The sequence below is a fragment of the Opisthocomus hoazin genome, chromosome 7 (assembly GCF_030867145.1).
Source record: "Opisthocomus hoazin isolate bOpiHoa1 chromosome 7, bOpiHoa1.hap1, whole genome shotgun sequence".
Lineage (NCBI taxonomy): Eukaryota > Metazoa > Chordata > Aves > Opisthocomiformes > Opisthocomidae > Opisthocomus > Opisthocomus hoazin.
The window spans coordinates 66,282,044-66,302,180 of NC_134420.1; the positions used below are offsets into that span (position 1 = coordinate 66,282,044).

Genomic DNA, 20,137 nt, shown 5'->3' on the forward strand with positions numbered 1-20,137 from the left:
ATACTTCGTATTTGAGAAACAGCAGCATTAGGCTTTCGCTACCAATGGTTTGGTTTGAATTTGATTCAAATTTCAATTCACTCTTCCATTGTGAAATGAGTTGACCACCAGAGCTCTCAGGTTCTTGCTCTGTTAAGCACAGTAGGTTGTAGTAACGAGCGTTAGTTCATCGGCAGCCTGTGGAGCAGAGCCACGGGTCTGCACAGCCTCAGAGACCTCGTTGCACTTCTCTTTCCAGTAAATGCTTGCAGAGGGGTGCTGTGGGGAAAGGAGGTTTTCCAGTCCCATATCCATAGACTACCATGTGCCTACTTACTGAATCAATGAATATTAATTCCATAAATGCAAGGGGCTGTACTACGAAGTGAAAGGCCAGGAAAGCCAGTGCAGTGCTGTGGGGCCGGGGGGGGGGGGGTGTGTTACAGTGACATCCCATGTGATGGGAGCTGCCAGCTCAAGCAAGATAAATGGAGGAAGTCCTTACTTCTCTTCAACACCCCCCACCTGGTAAGTCCATGCTGAGAAATGGTAAATGTTCTTGAGATGGAAGATGTCTGAGAAAATTAAGCCCCTGATCTTCCCACTGAAGTCAGCAGAAGTTCTGTCAATGAATATTGCAAAGGATGCGTTTGGGTCCTGAGAGTTAAGGTGTACAGACCCCACCGCAGTGAGATCTGACCCATCGGCAGACAGATCTGCAGCCACAGACAGGAGCATATCTCCCATCTTCATGTTGATTTGTTCTGCTGCTGAATCCCTGCCACTGTCCTCAGCAGGCTGCTTGCTGACTCATCAGCTTGTGCATTTGCCCTAATTAGTCATATACAAACATTCTTTTATTCAGGAAGTTCTGTTAACGTAAGTTGGAGTATGAACTTAGCACAGCAATAAAGGTCAAGAAAAGTGACTAAGACATTTTATAGTGTAATAAGTTTCTGTTATCAGCCACTGGCAAAGTGAAAATGTATATGCAGAGTTCTGGTGGAGTGACACAGAAGTTTAATAAGGAGGAGAATGTGGGGGGGAAGAGCATTTGCTGAACATCTCTCTAGAGCCGCTGTAGTATGAAATGTTTAACTGCAGAACAAGTTTCCACCAACATCCTCCTGAAACGCAGCTGGTTTTTGATGCAGTATTCTTTATTATGAGCTTAGGGTAAGCATGTTTGGCATGAGAGAAATGCGTCTAGTAAGGAGACCACAACACTTACTCACAGCTCCTCAGTCAGTTCTCGCTGGGAAGTCTGACATCTTTGAACAATTAACGTGAGCAGTGTTAGTAATTCGTATACTGAGATTTTTCTACAGTGTCTTCTACTGAGGGGTTGCTAACACATCTCGAGCCTTTGTGCCTGAATGGTTTAAAATGATCAGAACCTAGCAAGAGAACTCTCAATGAGGAACTGTTTTGATTTATTGCATGGTATGTGACTTTGGATAATGGTATTAAATGTGCACAAGTAGATCCTAAGATGTCAATGCTTATGAGCACCAAAATTGTCGTTCAAAGGAGTGACAGCTGTAGGATTGAAAATAAGGACCTACTGAGTAGGATAAACCAGGTTCTGTAGCATTCCAGCTAGGCAGTCCCCAATCTGGACCACATCAGTGCTACTTGGTCTTTGAGGGGAGTGTGAGCATCAAGACTGCAGTCCAGGTGCAAAAGAGGCTTTCACTTCTGCATGTGGCCGGCTCACCAGGAACCACTTCATCCTCACGCTCAGATTAGAGGAGCTGCAACGGCGACTCAGAGTTGCACTAGCCTCCTTTGAGACGTGGGAAGTACTTCTGGTAGCACCACTCCACTGCCACAACTCCCCAGATGCGTTCCTCATGGCAGGGTCTCCGATGGGGAAGGTGGCACTGAGCCTGGCATGTCATTTTTGCACCTGTCAGGAGATCCCCCCCATTTCACCAGGGAAATTTCTCAGGGGCTGTGGTGGTGACTCTGTGACTGTGTTAAAATAGCGCACGGTTGCCATGCATGAGTGAATTTGTCCCTGTGGTTAAATTTTGAAAGACAAAGTTGGCCCAGGACAGAGGGCCAACTGTGTCCTGGGCTGCATCAAGAGAAGCGTGGCCAGCAGGTCGAGAGAGGTGATTCTGCCCCTCTACTCTGCTCTGGTGAGACCTCACCTGGAGTACTGCGTTCAGCTCTGGAGCCCTCAGCACAAGAAGGACGTGGAACTGTTGGAGCGGGTCCAAAGGAGGGCTACAAAAATGATCCGAGGGCTGGAGCACCTCTGCTATGAGGACAGGCTGAGAGAGTTGGGCTTGTTCAGCCTGCAGAAGAGAAGGCTGCGGGGAGACCTGATTGCAGCCTTTCAGTACTTAAACGGGACCTACAGGAAAGATGGGGACAATCTTCTTAGTAGAGACAGCAGTGACAGGACGAGGGGTAATGGTTTTAAACTAAAACAGGGTAGGTTTAGGCCGGATATAAGGAAGAAATTCTTTACAATGAGGGTGGTGAAACACTGGAACGGGTTGCCCAGAGAGGTAGTGGAGGCCCCATCCCTGGAAACCAGGCTCTGAGCAACCTGATCTAGTTAGTGGTGTCCCTGCTCGCTGGGGGGGGGTTGGAGTAGATGACCTCTAGGGGTCCCTTCCAACCCAAAACTTTCTGTGATTCTATGAAGCTGTCCATGAGCTCTTGTGTGGGGCTTGGTGTTACTTCTGCAAGAGACTCGAGTTTGAGCCTTGCCTTGATTATTTCTCTTCTCGAGGCTCCAGTGAGCACAGAACAACAGAAATATCAGTAGTCCACCGCCACACTGCCACGGGCTATTGCGTTGTCACGCTGCATAAGCCAAGTGAAGCTGGGCTTTGTCAGCGTTTGGACGAGAGACCTTAAAGGAATAAAAGGAGTCTATAGCACCTGTGCCTCCTCTGCATATCTGACTGCTGTGGGCAGAAGCAATTAATTCCACACAGAAACTCCTTGTGATTTCTATTAAATGTCACGGTCACTGCTTTTTCTTCAAAAGAAATTAAAAAAAACCACACCAGAAACACACAAAAAGCCCACAACTGTATGCAAAACCGACTGCTCATCACCTGGCAGTCGGGAGCCCACCGCGGCGGCGTTAGGAAGGCGCAGTGCTGAGGGGACAGCCCTCTGCCCCACCGGTGTTCCTCACAGCATCCCATCCGCACCCAGCAGCGCCAGGACGGTACTCACGGCTGCCGAGGCCGCTTTTGCTAAAGGTACCATCTCCGAGTGGGGTCGGGGACGTGGGGCCCTGCCCGGCCCCGCCGACCCCGCCCGCGCCCTGAGGGGAGCGGGACCGCTCTAGGGCGCCCCCCAGCGGCCGCGGCGGCGAAGGGGCAACGCGGGGCAACGCCGAGGCGGGGCCGCGCTGGTCCTAGCGCCTCCCGCGTTCAGCGAGCCTCAACCGGTGCTCGGCCGGCGGGGTAAAATAATAAAATGAAATACAAAAAAAAAAAGTATAAATGATAAAAGCACGCGACACGCCCATAAACGTGCAGCTGTGCCGGCGGGCGAGCCGGGGTACCCCGGCCCGCGTGATCCCCCCCGCTGCGGCCGCGGGTCCCGGCGGGGCGGGGCGGCGGAAGCCCCGCCCCCAGCGCCACACGTGAGGCGCCGGCCCCCCCCCCCTCCCAGCTGGGAGCTCAGCTGACCCCGCCGGCCGAGGGGCCGGGCCGCCCCGCCGCTCCTCACTGGCGCAGCGCGGGGCCCGCGCCGCCCCCGCCTCCTCCTCCTGCTCCGCGCCCAGCCCGGCCCGGCCCAGCCCCGCGCCGCCCACCGCCGCCGCTGCGCCCTTCGCCGCCCGCACCTCCCCGCAGCCTGCCCCGATGCTCTGAGCCCGCGCGGCCCCAGACCCGGCCCCTTTCCCCGGCCGCGCCGCCATCTGCCCGCGCCCCCGCGGCGGCCATTGGAACCGCCCGCCTCGCAGCCAGGGAGCCGGCCGGAGGAGAAGCCAACCCGCCGCCATGGAGAGCCCCGGCGGCGTCACCGACAAGAAGAGGTACCGCCGGCAGCCGCCCGGCCCGGCTGCCGCTTCTCCCCCCCCGCCCCGGGCTGCCGGCGCCGTCCCCGGGCACCCCGCCGCCCCCCGCTTTGTTACCGCGGCCCCCTCCCCGTCCTCCGTTCCCTCCCCGCGCTCCCCCAGCGCGCGCAGCGCTTCGCTCTTTCATTCCTCCTCCTCCTCCTCCTCGCCGTCCACGTCGCCATTTTGTCGGCGGGGGGAGCGGGCCGGGGCCCCGCAGCCGGGGGGGGACGGGGGGGCTCGGTGTGGCGCGGCGGGAGCTGTCCCGCCGGCCGGGCCCGCTGCGGCGCTGGGAGGGAGCGCCTGGCGCGTTTTCCCCGCGGGGCGGCCGTGGGCCCCGCGCCCGCAGCCGTCGCGCCCGGGCGGCCTGCGGGTCCCGAGCGAGGCGGCCGGGGCGGGCGGCGGGGCCGTGAGGGGAGCGGGGGGCAGCGCCTGGCTCCGTCCGAGCCGCAGCGGGGCCGGGGAGCGGCCCGGGGGCCGCCTGCGGGCGGGGGGGAAGCGAGCCGAGCCCGGGGTGGGCTGGGTTTGTGCAGAAAGGGGCCGGTTCGGAATCTGGGAATATTGAGCTTAAAACAAAAAAAGTGGGGTTTTTTATTGTTAATTTTTGGGGGTTTTTTTGTTTGTTTTTTTTTTTTTTTAATGGGGGGGAGGACGGCGGCTGGACAACGTGAGTTGAGGAGTATGAATAATTCACCGAGGGTTGCTGGCTCAAATTAGGAGGGGGAAATAAAAGCCGTAAAAGCCTTTGTTCGGCGGTGAAGTTGGGGAGTTGGAGTATTTGGGTGACCAGATCTGTGCTCCGCGCTTTGTGGAGGGATTAATTGCCGTCATCGCCATCTGCAGAAGACGCCGTTTGTTTGCGTTGATATCGATACCCTCTTTCTTTGGTGTTTTTTTTTTTTAAGATGGGTTTTCTCTGCCCTTGTATGAAAGGGTCATCTGAATGGGTTAAATGTAGGAAGTATTAAAGCGTGGAAGTTGTGTTGGAGAGTGGCTGGCTTGTAAAATGGATGGTGAGCTTTGTGCCGAGCTGGGAGCGCTTCACCTCCAGGACAGTATCATCTCGGTGGCGATTTGGACTTGTTACGGCGGTGCAGGGGGTAGGGAGTGGAGGAGAAGCAGCTTTTGATCTAATGAAATCCCTACAGTGGAGCACCTGGGAATGGCACTGGTTCTGTAACCTTTGTTTTTTCTACTCAAAGCTAATGGCTATTGAGAAGCCTGGGAGAAAATGTTGCAGCAGAAAGCACAGATTATTCTGTGCTTTGCTCTGCTGTCCTAATTTAGTGGCAGGTCCAGAAAGGGATTTAGAGACTTGAGTTGTTCTCTGTTGCTGGTTAGGTGGTTTGGGTTTGGTTTTTTTGCCCTTGAGCATGTGTTATTTTTTACTTACCATTCTGTCCCACTTGAGTACTTTTTTTGCAATTTCCTTATCCTGGATGTAATCTGCTTTCTTCAGAATGTAAGAATAAGTATGCAAAGCTTATACTTCCTTCCTAAAGGCCAGGCTTAAGAAAGAGAATTTGCTGTTTTCTGTTTCCTGTAGACCAAGTTCAAAGTTGGGAGTGTTTCTTGTAAAACAGTAAGGAATATCCAGATTAATTCTGTTGTAGGGTACGTTTTAATCAAAAACATCAAGCTGTGTCTGTGGTACATTCATCCTGGGGGCTGTGAATGTGCAGTTGAGCAAAGATTGCTAAGCAAAAAAAGGAAGGATATAAGCTCACCAGAGAACTTCGTGAAAATCTCAAGCATTTCTCAAGAACCTGGGTTGTTTTAGAAGGGTTTGATGGTGTCATGTTCAGAATACCTTTAAGTGAGAAGACCTTCCAGTCCTGTTCTTCGATGATAAAACTTTGACTGATTTTATATATAGTGCACCTCAATTTTGGCTTGTGTTAAGATCCTTTTATTCCTTGTTCCTCCCTGTGCTTGTATTTGGGTAGTGTTTAGCTCTTGATAGTTAAAATGAAGCTCGCTGTTGGCTAAATTACATGCTGTGAGTTGCAGAAATTACGGAATTTGACGAAGTGTGTGTCTCAGTCTTACATAAGTGAAATTCACTCATGATAGCAACTGGAAGTGTGGATTCACTTACTGGCTTGTTGAATCCATCCTTTGGTGTAGTCCCATGCTTCTCATATATGTACAGGGGTCAACATTCCACGAGAACCCAAGTTTTAGCAACATGATTGGGTATTGAGTTATTTGGGATTTCACTGTTCTTCAGTAGTTGCATCATTTTCATGTGCTTCTGGGGTTTTCCCCCATGTGCTACAAGCAGTGAGTTTATCTTAGTGCATGGAGTGGGTAAAACAGCATTGTTGGGAGCTTTGCTTGCAAATTGACTCTGATTTGATTCAGATTTAAGGCTTTTTTTGAAAAGTATGCCTGTTTTTCTCAATATTCTTTCAATAAACTCTAGTGCACAGCTGGCTGATACTACAAAAAGTTTTTCCCCAGGTTTGTGGCATGACACTTCACTATTAGCAGAGTAATTCTTGCACCATTTTAAGTAAATGAGCCATGTAGGGTTACTGGTTACTTTAGTAGTGGCTTGCAGCTGGTAGATACACTAGAAAAATGAATCTCGGATTGTTTTAAGTCCATACTTGTACCATAAAATATCTATTTCTTTAATATTATGGGTGCTAAATAAAAAAGAGAAGCGGAAGGATTTGAAAAAGTTGTTTCTTGAGTGCTCAGCCTGAGTCTTAAGATGGTATAAACCATTGGAATTTAACATCCTGACTTGAGTGCCTTGCAGAAAAAACTTCAGCTTTTCAGTTTCTCAGAGATGGGACTTGAGACTTAACATGTAATGTTGAAGTGGATGATTTGAAAGACCAGGGTTTTGCTGCTGGATCTCTGCCACTGAGGTCCAGCTCCAAAATCTGTTTGAGAGGGCCGATTTCTGTGCCGCTGGCTCTGAGGGGCAGTGGCTACTGCTGGTTTTTCTTAAACCTGTGTGAGGTCTTTAGGATTGTACATGCCATTGCTTTTTGTCTGTCAGTTTCTTTCAACTCTGGTGGAACTGAGCCACCGTTACTGGAGTTGAAAAGTGAATACAAAAACCTTTTGTATATACTCTAACTGTACCTCTCTGTGTTGTAAGAAGAGGAGAAATCTTTCAGTGAATCTCCTGTAGAGTCTCCCCCTGGGTATGGGGAGGGCAGAGTGTTTTCTGGCTTGCAGAATGATGTTTTTACTCATTTCTGTGTTTTTCTGGATTGTTTGCCTTGCCATAGGGCTTACCTGGTGGTAGTGCCTGTGTTGTCTGTTCTTTGCCATTTCCTCAAACATGTAACAGTTTTGAATTCTTTCAGTAAAAGTGATCAGAGATTAATTCCTAGTGCCCACTGAAGATTAAGGCAACAGTGTAGTGCTACTGCCCTTCCTCCTTGTTGTTGAGGCACTGGAAATCAGGGAAGAATAGCTGTGGAGGATTTGCCTACTGTAGGTAGGCAAATCCATAATTTTGCACTGTTGGTGCTTCAGCTTTTTATCAGTGAAGGTCTGAGTATTTGGCAGTATGTTGATGGAAGCAGCAGGAGGGTTTTCTAGGTTTTGTTTACAGTCAGACTTGCTTTGCCCTTTTTTAAAACATAGTGTCTGCAGTCAGGGTCTCTTGGTTGGCATGCCTGAAGTACCAACAACCAGTCTGCACTTAGCGGAGAGGTGTAGTGTAGATGTGATCAGATGGTCCAGATTGTCTGGTGGTCTGTAACAGGGTGATAGGATGGCAAGAGGTTTTTATTTCAAGTACTTTCAAGCTTTTTTAGCAACTCTGCCTCCTGTATAAATACTTTTCCTATCTGGTGTCTTTGAAGGCACGTCCTGGACCATTTTTGGGAGGAGGGGAACAAATGTGGCTGCATACTGTTATCAGCAACTTAAGTCTGTCAGTTAAGTCAACTATTGGTTTAAAGGTAGATGTGTAAGTGGATAATCCATCTTATTCCCTCATTTAATCGCCATCCCTGTTTTCTGGTTGGTTTCTCTCTTCTCAGAAATGTCCATCAAGGGCTCATTTAGGTTAGGCTAAGATCATGCCAAAAATATGTCCTTTGTAAGCCTCCAGAAGCTGAGAAGCACAGTTGCATGCTGTGTTTCTGCTGCCACCAGAAGAGGGGCCAGAGAAGACCATACTGCTATCAAGTGTAGGACTTCAGTCAGCAGTGCCTTTACTCACAGGTCCTTGCTTCCCCCTCTGCATATTGTGAAAGCAACCACAGATCTTTGTGCATCCCTGTCCTTGAACTATAAAGCATGGAGTTCATAAGGCTGTTGCCAGGACTCTGATTGCTGATGGTGAAGTGGTGGGGGGAAAAAGCCAATAAATACTATTAACATATTATTAACACTAGCAAATGTCAGCAGTGCTGCAGTGTAAGCCCAAACCCTTCTGAGGTTCTTCAGAGTGCGCGTGTTCACTTTGGTGTGCTTCTGATCTGAAAGCCTTGAAGGCTCTTGCCGAGCCTGCTTAACACAATGGAATCCTGAGTGTGTTTGTGTTGTTCAGTAGTAGTATTGCATGAATGTATGTTAGAACGCTGGATTTCAAGTAGGCTTGTGTGAGATTTTTGGTATTGAAAGGGACATTGAATGACAGAAGCCACTAATTTTTGAATATTCTTTTTTTTTTTTTGCACTGCAGAAGAGACTGTGGCAGTATTATCTCAATTTATTCTTGAAGAGCTTGGTGTTGGCGATATGCCAACAAAATAATTCTTATATGATTGTAGAGTATACGTCGTTAAGTAAACCTGGGGGGGAAGTGCAGTGGTGGTATATGAGAGCATCTAGATTTTCCTGATGATACTGCTCTTTCAAGGAGATGCAAATACCAATCTGATTACAATATGTGTTCTTTTAAAAAACAAACAGCTTCAAAACAAAAACAAATCTCTAAAGAACCTTAGCAAGAAGATGCAGTAACCCGTTTCTAGCAAGCTGATGTCCAAAAGGAAGGAATGTTCCAGATTACAAGTCACCAGCTCAAATGCTGCTTTTATCTTCACATACACAGTTACATAGGCAGGTGTTTACATGCCTCAGAAAAACCACCTAGGTAATGCAAGGAAAGCACTTGGACCTTAATCATCTCTTCATGTTATAACAGCCCTTTCTCTTTTGAGTTTGAGAAAGTTTGAGCATTTTGAGCCTCTCTTGAGAAACCTCCTTTGTATTAGAACAGGCAGAAGAGCATGCAGGAGAATCTGAGTTTTCCACTGAGAACTGCTCAGAAATGGAAGACACTTAAGGGTTTTATGACATTGGGAGCTACAAAAATGGCCCAGGAGAGAAGGTGAGCCTTTTTAATTTAACTAATGATTGAAAATTCAGGGAAGATACAGGTTTCCAAATTACCATTGGATATGAAGCATGTTAAAGCTTTTCTCTACAGAGATCTCTGCTATTTCGCTTAGAATAAAAGTCTCTATGAAAATTCAGTTCTGAAATTATTAGAAACATGAACATGAAATCAAGTGAATACATGCCAGCATATGTAATTTTTTAAATACAGTTTATGTAGGTGACGAATGCTTTAGGGTTCTTTGATGTGGAGCCATAGCCTCAGTTGATGTAAATTAGCACAGGTTCATTGAAGCTATGCCTGTTCGTACCAGCCTGGGGGTTTGGTCCAAGATCTCGGAGTAAATGCGTTGATAAAGAGGAGTTTCATCGTATGCATAATCTGTCATTTCTTTCTGTTGAAGCCTGATAATAGTGGGACTTGTACAAAAAAAGTAGCCTTTTAAAACGCTGAGATATTTTAGCACCAAGGTGTTTGAAATGGCTCTACTGGCACTGAAGAACTGGTGCTTCAAGAAGATCCATTAGCAGTTCCTTAAAAATACCCAATACATAATAAACTTTGTGTGTGTTAGGAGGGACACTGTGCAGCTTCTGTTCATTTGGTGTGATGTGAATGAATGCTTGTTAAGCGTTTTGAGGAAAAATGTTACAGCAGATCTTGTAACTCGCTACATTAAAATAGAGCCTGAAATTCAAGTGAAGGATTGAGGAAGATGAATCAGCAGCACTGAACTGTGCTATTATATTTACAACAGTGGAAGATTTTACCAAGGAACTTTATTTAATAACCTTTTCAACTCAATTTGTAATAATCCTTGAAGTGTTACCTGCAAAAGATGACCCATTTGGTTTGCCAGAATGGGTCATGTCACTGTCAATCCTAAACCAAAACCAGATTGGTGTTACTTTATGAGAATTCTTGCATTTTGAGAAGCAAAAGAATTTGAGGCCAGGACTCCTGTTTTTGTGACGTTATTTTCATGCTGTTTGCAAATGAGAATAGTAAATGGACTGTTACGCTAGGAAGAGTTACTAGAGGCTTACCTCCGTATGTTTGCTCCCTGCTCACACCGATTGGAAAGGATGGGAATACGCTACAAGGAAAAGAAGACTTGATGTAATGCATATCACATATAAAAGCTGCAGCCTCTGCTAGCTAAGCTAAAGAAATGAGAAGCTCTATGTGGTTTAGCTGGTGACGGGAGTCTTCAGTGCTCGGTCCTTCAGACAGGACTTTTTCCTTGCACCCTATTGAATCTACTAGAAGTTGAGCTGACATTGCTGCAGGGTTTTTGTCCTAGCCATTGTTGTAAGCATTTTTCTTGACTGCTTAGTGGATCTTTTTGTTCCTTGTTCATACAGAAAAAACCAGAATTTTATATTGCTTTCTTCTCTTTTGTTATTTTTAGTTCTTAAAACCTTTGATCACGAAATACCCTGTTAGCTGAAGGGAGTTCAGGAATGTGAGGTGAAGGGATGAGAACTTGGATGGAAGTAGTGAGGGGAAAATGTCCAGCCTCCAGGCTGGAAAACCTGAATGCAATGACATAAAAGCCATGATTTAGACTAAAGTTAGTTACTTTATAAAGAGTCTACATCTATCTGAAGACAGAGTAGTTCACAGCTAAAGTATTGTTAACTGGGAGCTTGACAGATATCTTGGGGATATGTTTTGCGTCTTTTTTGTGGGCCTGGTAGAAGCCAAAGCAGGAGAGCTGAAGGGAGGGGAGCACTTAGAGGCTACTTCTGTCAAGCCCGTGTCCAGATATCTCTTTTGAATAGCTGTGGTTTTTCTGTAATAATAAACGCAGTTTAACTACCATGTATCTTTCATCCTAAAGGGCAGAGTGCAACTAATTAAAAGAAAAAAAAAATGCTGTAGTCTAGGAAAAAGCCAAATAACCTAGTTGAAAAAAAAAAAAAATTTTCTTACAACCACTGTATGCCATATGGTTATTTTAAAACAGTAAATTACTATGCAAAGGTAAAATATCAGTGCATTACATTGTGTAGTAAGACACAGCAGAATCACTTCACCACAATCTGAATTAGAAATACTAATTTTGGAAGCTTTTACCTTACTCACACTTTCTAAGTGGGGAGGTAGTTGGAGTTTCAGGTCAGTTCAAGGCCAAATCCAGGTGACAGATGATCTTGGCAGTGCGGTCCTGGGCTGGCTTCAGGAGTTTTCAGGGTCTGCTGCCAGCTCTTACGTGCCATAATTTACCTGTCTGTAAAATGGCTGTTTATGTAAACTTCATGGTCTTGATAGTAAGACTTTGACTTGACTTAATGTGTAGCTCAGTGGAGTCTCTTCTCCCCACTGCCATTTTGCAAACTGTGATGGGTTTCAGTGCTCACTGAGTTTGTGCTGCTGTAGCTACTTCAGGCTGAACTGCCTGCTTGCTCTCTTAATTTATTAGGGGGTTTTCAGTTAGGGTTTTTTTGGTGGTGGTAAAGTTATGCTAAATGCCTGTAATGACCCTCATATAAAGAAAAGGGTTTAAATTGTTGTGTTAGAAGGTATAGATGAAGGAATTAATTTTAATAGTTTGCATACAGAGATGTTGTCTCTGCTTGGATATTATGCTAGTTTCTGCAATTAAATCTCTTTTATATCTTTCTTACTGTATGTAAGGAATTTCTGATTTCTTTTCCTGAGTTGGATTACTGGGCTGTAATGTTCATTAATTCATGATGAGCAAGACTTTCTTCTAGAAAATCACATGCTTGTGATTACATGTGAGATTCAGGTGCGGGGTTTTGTTTAGTATTTTCCTCACAAGAAGTCTCTACACAGACTATAAAATGAGGAGAACTAGTCAATAAAATTGACCATAATGGCAAAAACAGTAATACTAAAAAAGAAAATCATGTCAAAGCAAGAAGAGGCAAAGCTGTAACCCAGAGTTCATCGTGAACTGGTAGCTGAGGCTGCAGTATTTCTGTAACGCAGCTATAGAAGGAAGGCGCACCCCGCCTAACCAATTTGGAAAAAGTAAAGTTTGTGGAGAATTTGCAGATATATTGCAGGTCCTGGAAAGGTGCCTATGGAACTGAAAATTGAGACTTTGCAAGAACAGTTTGAGAACGCAGTTTGAAATGTCTTTTCCCCCGCCATTGGGAGAGCTGTTTGGATACCAGAAATGAGTAGCCTCGTGAGGCAGCACATGAGATGAAGCTGGGTCCTCTGGCCCCACCACATTGCCTGGCTTTTCTTGTGTTTAAACAGCAAAGATCGGGGTTCCCTCACAAGACCCACTGTAGTAGACCCGGTTGTCCCTACCCTTAGCTCACAACCTGTTTTATCGTTTGATGAACAGTCTGTGCTGCTGTGTCTCTGCTGCTGGGCAGGCCAGACAACTACGTAACTGCTGGGCTGGGAGGCGAGAGGGAATGGGGCTTTCGGGGCTGCCTCCGACTCTGGGTGATAGAATCATAGAAAGTTTTGGGTTGGAAGGGACCCCTAGAGGTCATCTAGTCCAACCCCCCCCGCAGCGAGCAGGGACACCGCTAACTAGATCAGGTTGCTCAGAGCCCCGTCCAACCTGGTCTTGAATGTTTCCAGGGATGGGGCCTCCGCTACCTCTCTGGGCAACCCGTTCCAGTGTTTCACCACCCTCATTGTAAAGAATTTCTTCCTTATATCCAGCCTAAACCTACCCTGTTTAAGTTTAAAACCATTACCCCTTGTCCTGTCACTGCTGTCTCTACTAAGAAGATTGTCCCCATCTTTCCTATAGGTCCCCTTTAAGTACTGAAAGGCTGCAATCAGGTCTCCCCGCAGCCTTCTCTTCTGCAGGCTGAACAAGCCCAACTCTCTCAGCCTGTCCTCATAGGAGAGGTGCTCCAGCCCTCGCATCATTTTTGTAGCCCTCCTGTGGACCCGCTCCAACAGTTCGATGTCCTTCTTGATGTTTTGTGCGGGTCCATCTCAGGACTTTAGATAGTGTTGACATTATAGCTCTGTCGCCCCTGGTTGAAGTTGATCAACTTACATTAAAAAGTGATTTTTAAGGGGATAAGGGGGCTAATTGGCATATTCTCTGTCTATGCCAGGTGGAAGATAAGCTTTTGTTTTTTGACTGTGGTGTTGGTGTGTTTTGCTTTTTTTTTAAGAATGCTTGCATTATTAACTCACCATACATTTAAATTACTGGGTTTGAGTGGTGTTCTCTTACATTATAAACCCATTTTTTCATATGAAGTCGTCTTTAGGGAAGTTGAGGTATACTATTCTGGATTCTCTCTGGTAAACGCTGGGTTTGCCTGGGTCTTCTTTCCATGGAAGAATAATTTAGTAAGTATTGTGAGTATTGTGGCTAGCAGCTCTGGATAAAATAAAGATCTAACAAACAGCGGAGAAAATCAAATGACTGCATATTCAGCACAGTCAATAGAGTAGAGCTCTGTTGAGAGGTGAGAGTGGTCGGCATGGACGTGCCCACGGTTGAGCTCTTCAGGTGGTCCCCATAAACAACAGCCAGTTACCCAACATAGGTATTGTCACACCAGTGTATCTGCTGGGTTCTGGCTGCAAACTGGGGGAAGGAACTGCATCTCTGTCCCATGCAGCTGTGCTGGCAGAAGCAGCTGTTTTAGGCTAGGCAGGAAAAGATGACCAAGTTTTGTACCAACTGCAGGAATTAATTCAACCTTAAAAGATAAACAGGAGGCCACTTACAGATCTACTTCCTAAGTTTCAATACCACCATGATGACACATACTGTTAATGTATTATTCTCTTGTAATAGCTGCATCTTGTCCTTTTTTTTTTTCTGTAATAAAGAAAAATTGAAGCTGTGTTATAGTGGGTGTGGTCTTTGTCACTCCGTTTCTAAGCCAGGTATTTGGTGCTAGTGTTACAGTCTTGGTTGTATCTAACTTGGAAGTACTGTGTATGAAATCTTGTACTGGCAAATAGTGGAAACTAATGTCAGAACTGAAAACTATTTAAAGTTCAGTAATGAGATGTTACCGGATTTGAGGCACATAATTCATTTGGATTATATTGATTCCATGTGGTGTACTTCTGTGAAACTGTTTAAGAACAGATACCATGATAAATAGAAAGCCATTCAATTGTAGGAAACGATTCTAAAGAGAAAAATGTGAATTAATATCAGAAGATGCTTATAACTTTTTTTAGAATGTGCTCAAAACCTGGATCAAGAAAGATGAGCCTGGATTAACTACTACATGCACAATACCTATTTTACATGGGAGCTGAAAACAGCTATAGAGAAAAATCTACCTAATTAGAGAAACAGTAAGTTAGATGGAGAGAAAGGCTAGAAAATAGAGCAGCAGTAAAGCAACATACAGGAAAACCCCGCTCCCTTATTACCTGTGTTAATGTAACATTGTATACACAGTGTAAAACCTTTCTTGACACTGGGTGATGATTTCAGAAACTAGAAGGAGACAAAGTTGACATGCTACATATTTTAAGATCTGTCCATTGACCGTTTCTAATCTAGGTAGTAATTTTTAATAGAAATTTATCAGTTACTGATGGCATTTTCTAGGGTTCTTTTTGGTCTTTGTTACTGGTGGTGAATAAGCCAGGAACAAGTCAGGTTTAAATGTGGCCAGTATTGGTTTTACACTTCAGGAGATGAAAACTGTGGGCTGTATTTAGAAGATTAAAGAATCACTTGTAGAAATACGCAGTCGTGGGCAGAGGGGTCTTTGGCGTGGTATGAGGAACAGTGTATCGTTAGAGAGACGCTGTGACCCAAATGGTCCGTATGACAGGAATTGTGCATTTGAATGTAGAGGCCGTGTTAACATCTGGAACTGGGGCACATGGGACTGCTGCTGGCGTGCTTTGTTCTGAAGGCTGCTGGGCCAATTCTTGCTGCGAAAGCCTGCTGTCAAACTTTGTTTATATTCACCTTGCTGTATTTTAAAGCCTTTTTGATTTGAGACAGTGATTGGGAGCCTGGGTAATATCCTTCAGCCAAGCTCAGCGTTTAGCTGCAGTGAATCCTGGTGGTGAGACACCTTTTTGCTTTGGGTCTCTAACTCGTTTGTCTTTTGGAACTCGGATGTTTATTCAGCTATTGCATGTGAACATCTCTCACATATAAAATGTGCCCAGTACTGGGTTTAAAACTGTCAGTGAAACACTGCTTTCTGTGAGCTGCGGTGCATAGCCTGCTTTGGATTGCGCTCCACTTCTGTATTCTGATGGCAGAAGTACAAAATGGAAATGAATGTCTGGCACTGAAATTGTGCAGGAAACATCATACCTGAAAATGCTTGCAATTTCCTGTCTAGCACCGGCATTTCTGATATTTTCATTGCACATACAGTCCACTCTTCAGCTGAGATTTTCTTATGAATCTTTCCATGTTTTTCCTTTCATGCAAGACTGGTAGCAGAAGATTGCAATACAGCTCTTAAGTGTGGGGTTTATTTTAAATGGAGCTCGGGTTCCTGTTTCCTCTACAGAATGGTATTTCTGTTGTGAAGACCATGAGTTTTATGCATGGGCACTTCTGAAAATCTCTTACATTTTATAATTTATTTAAGCTGATTTAGTGGCAGTTCACACCTCAATGTTTAAAGTCCTGTGCCTTGAGCCCCCCTTCCCCCCCCCCCCCCCCCTTTTTTTTTTCCCTAGTTGAGACCAAGCTCACTTCAGAAATGTGTTTTCTTTACAGGAATTCAGTACCCTCTAATTGACTGCACAGAAATTTGTGGGCAGGTACACACAGTGATTGTGTGCTTTTTCATTTACTTTGTGCAACAAAGTAACAAATCTTAGAGTAGTTGCAACAGTAAAGGATTTCTTTTTTTGCTTTTTTTATTATTTGGTGGCATCCAATGTTGAGTCAACTCTGACTTCACTTGGTAATTAAACCTAATTTATGAAAGACCTTTTGCCTATTAATTTGATCCATTAAAGAAATGCTCTTTGAAGCTGGTAGTTAATCTTCCTATTTAAATTGCTGGGTTTTACTCAGATTGGTTACAGCTTAGTTTTAAACAGGAACTAAAAATAGCAAACTGTTGTGCTATACAGTTTAAATATCTATCTATAGTAGTAGCCTTTTTAGAAAGCAAATACCTGGTCAGAGGGGGAAGAGATTCTGCTGCTTGGACAGCACTGATTGGTACCAGCGTTGCACTTTCCCTTGGGTTTTGCACATCACAAAGTCAGGCAGCACAAGAGTCTCTTACTCTGGGATTAATTTTTAACGTAAGTGCTATGAGCTTGATTTGAGCAGTGTTTCAGCTGGTAATTAATAATTCAATGGTTGAGAAATTTTGACTGTTTATGTTGCAGTCTGCTGCTAAGCATGCTAAAACCGGGCAAAAATCTAGAAACTAGCCAAAATATTTTCAAGAACATTGGGCTTTCAGAAAGAAAATACAAGGGCTGAAATCGGAACTTGTGAGCGTCCTTCTCTTGTAGCGTCCTTCTCTACATGCACTCTGTGATTCACACAAGCCTGACAAACCTGTAGATGTGAAGCGCACAGCATTATTGCCAAAGCATGGGGTTTTTAACCGAAAAGTGTCTGCAGTTGAAAAGGAAGCCGTGACAAAACTACAGGCGTCTAGGCAGATGGAAGCCAATTACTTCTAGTAATTCTCCCTTGAGTTTCTATTGTAGGAGGAACCTTCTGTAGGTGAGGGGATCTTGAATGAGTAGCTAACAAAGGAAAATCAGAGGTATAAAGCTGAATCTGTCTAAGGCAGCATAATTGCTTGTTTTACCTTTGTCACTGAAATCTGTGGTCCAAGAAAGCGGACAAAGAGAATCCAGATGCTTTTTCACCTCCACTCTTAGTTTTCCATCAAGAGAAAAGGTACTTGAGGCCTGTCTTCATAAGAAATGTTTAATCAATCGGGTTGTAGAGCTAAAATATTTTTTCAGTGTTGTTGAAGGTCAGACTTCTCGTAATGGCTGTTTCCGGACATACCTGTATGTCAGGAGCCTCAAGCTTCTCAGGCCAAGACATCCATGACTAGAGCAGGAACATCTGTTGTCACAGGGAGATTGAATGCGAAGAAATCTGCAAGATGGGAAATATTATCAGATATTTTAGGCTACCCTTCTGAGGAACCTGTGCTTATGTTCACAGAAACTGATAGAATTATTGTATGTCTGGAATTTCTTACTACTGTAATACCCGTAAGTTAGTTTTCCAAAGATCTCCATTACTATTATGTTGAATTATTAATGTTTCTTATTACATAGGAATAGTATTTCTGTGATCTAGCAGCCTGATTCTGCCACTGAAGGAGAAAACATAATCATACTCTTAGTTGTTATAAAACTTAGGATTATGAAAACCAAGTTTCTAGCGCTTCCTTCTCCTGGCAGTGGCAGGGGGTAGGAGGAGAGGGTGGTGGGGTTCGAGGATGGATGGGGGTGCCGTGCAGTTTTATGAAGTTGGAAAAAATGAAGGTAATTGTAGAATAGATTCTGATGGCTTGCTTTGTCTTTATCAAAGCTTAAATAAACTTCTTTTGTGTTTCAAGGTATTCACACTTCCAGTGTCAGTCTTAATAGTATTGTCGCTTGCATGTTTCCACACAAACTAAGCAGGTTTTTGGTGGTTGTGGGTAGGTAGCACATCAGGTAAAGGACTGAAAATGTGTTCTTTTGGGATATGTATTTGACTACTTACATTTAGTCTGGTTTGTTACTTCTCAGGCAATTATCAACTCGTGAATCGCTCTCCTCTATCATTTGTGGTACCTCTCACAAGATGTTTGCGAATTAAAAAGTGCTTTTGCACAGATCCGCAGACTTAGCAATGTGAATTTGGCAGCGGTAGTACATGACTTAAGTCTAGTGAAATTTGAAAAAAGTAATTCCTGAACTGTTGGTAGTAAATAATGCAGTGGTTTATTTTCTGTCTTTTTCAGCTAGTGACACTTAATGTCTTTATGGTAACATTAAAAGTCAAGCAACTTTGAATCACAGAAGCAGTGTTTATAGGCGTATGTTTATCTTGCAACTTTCATGAAAGTCAATGGAAAAAATGGGATCCTACAGATTAATGCCTTATGTGTTGCAGGTGTATACAAACTGAAGGTAGGATGCCTTCAGAAGACAGACATGTATTAAAACAAGGGACAACAGTAACATATGATTTTGTATCATCTGTTCAAAAACAAAAGCACATTTAACTGCAGTGGCATAATTTCCTCGGGGACCACAGCAGCACTGAGTTCTTGTTCAAATGTAAGAAAAATTTGGAGCTCCTGTCTTAAAGTGCTTAGTTCAAAACTTGCGTGACAGGTGCACGAGATGAACGTGAACCAGTGTGGGTCCTGGGCAAAGGGAGAACGATCTGCGTTACCAACTGATGGGGAGTCTGGGTTGTTTTGGTGCTTGCTCTTTGTGAGCTTCATGTGTCCTGAGGCAGGCGAGTCTAACAGAGGCAGTGGAAGGAGAATGAGGCAACTTCTTTACAGATGGAGTTTTCCAGTATAGGGGAGACTATGGAAGGGGCTATAGTGGAGAAAGAGAGCTGGGAAAGGGACGTTCTGGATCACTTGAAAAACAAGGCACCTCATGCTGAATCAATACCTTTGCTTATGTGACCTGTGAAGTGGGCTTTGTAAGGATGGCAAAAAGGGAAGAACTTGCAGACTGTACGTGATACTACTGAAGCATTGAGCTGGAAATAACTCGCGCTGTAGGATTTTGAATGGATTTAAGGGGTTAGGAAAGAGGAAGGAAACAGTATTTGGAGGCTAGAGAGTCAGCAGTCAAGGTATAAGATAAGCATTTCAAGAACAGTTCTGAGTACATAGATGTGTGTTTGAAGAACTGAGCTTGTTGGAAGGCCCTGTGGGTTTGAATTTTAGTTCTGGCAGAACCCAGCCATGGCAGAACTCTATACACAGAATTACATTTACACTTTTAAAAGAGATTTTAAATTATTCAACTTTAACTGGTTAATTGGCTGCTGGGCAGCTTAGTTTCAAATTTAACTTGCACAGGGAACTGTTTCCTGTATTAACACCAAACTTTGTTGATATAGGATTAGCTCAGAACGCAGAAAAGAGAAGTCAAGAGATGCAGCCCGGTGCCGGAGGAGCAAGGAATCTGAAGTATTCTACGAGCTTGCTCATCAGCTGCCCCTGCCCCACACCGTGAGTGCACACCTGGACAAGGCATCCATTATGAGACTGACCATCAGCTACTTGCGCATGAGAAAGCTGCTAGATGCTGGTAAGTGAATAATGTAGCAGAATCTGGGAAAGGGGTCAGAGGTATATTGAGGAAGAAGTTATTTCCAAAACCCTTCAACAGCTAGATACATTAACAGTTGCATCCTTTTTGTGGAAAGGTGGAAGACCTTACAGTAGAAATAAGCTATTGGTGATGGCACAGGAAAAATATGGCCACTGTTCAATGGACTTTGTTTTTCCCTTTCTAATCTGATGATCCGAGCTGGCTCATCACAGCCATAGTGCCATTTTCAGTCTCATTTGACCCTTCTCCCAAAGTTAATTTCTTTAATTTAACCCTTTCTTCCCCCTAGAGTGGTTTGTTCCAGCTGTGCTTTACTAAACCGTAGGTGGTTGGTGCAAGGCTGGCGTAGCTAACCGTAGGTGTTTCTCCTTAATGTAAAGTGCAGGGAATTTTTTTGTAATTTTTACTCCACTGAAGGTGAAGTTAGCTGAGGATATGTCAAGTCTCTGCAGTTACACCTACCCCTGCAGTGACAGTATCTGAGTTAGCTTATGAACCAGTATCTGTATGGCATACTGCAGATGCTGTACTGGTTATTTGTACTCATGCATGCCTACCTACTGTATGGAGGAGTAACTTTGGTA

General features: G+C 44.7%; 1 protein-coding gene and 1 long non-coding RNA gene across 5 annotated transcripts in view; one reads left to right on the forward strand and one right to left on the reverse strand.

The window, feature by feature from the left end:
• Positions 1-17,157, reverse strand: part of LOC142362005 (uncharacterized) — a 35,816-nt gene extending 18,659 nt beyond the window's left edge. The window contains exons 1-2 of the long non-coding RNA XR_012764585.1: positions 17,057-17,157; positions 10,373-10,422 (exon numbers count right to left, since the gene is read on the reverse strand). This is a non-coding gene — a long non-coding RNA (uncharacterized LOC142362005). The remainder of the gene's footprint in view (positions 1-10,372; positions 10,423-17,056) is intronic.
• The window catches only part of HIF1A (hypoxia inducible factor 1 subunit alpha), a 35,042-nt gene continuing 18,665 nt past the window's right edge, over positions 3,761-20,137 (forward strand). For 2 of the 4 annotated variants that reach the window (XR_012764584.1, XM_075426813.1), the window contains exons 1-2: positions 3,761-3,988; positions 19,339-19,529. Coding sequence is in view for 3 of the 4 variants with exons in the window: in XM_075426813.1 (XP_075282928.1) it covers positions 3,954-3,988; positions 19,339-19,529 (226 nt within the window). In the remaining variant the exon portion in view is untranslated. Of the gene's footprint in view, positions 3,989-9,201; positions 9,318-18,494; positions 18,534-19,338; positions 19,530-20,137 lie in introns of those variants that run through there. The other 2 variants (XM_075426815.1, XM_075426814.1) reach the window with 2 other exon arrangements.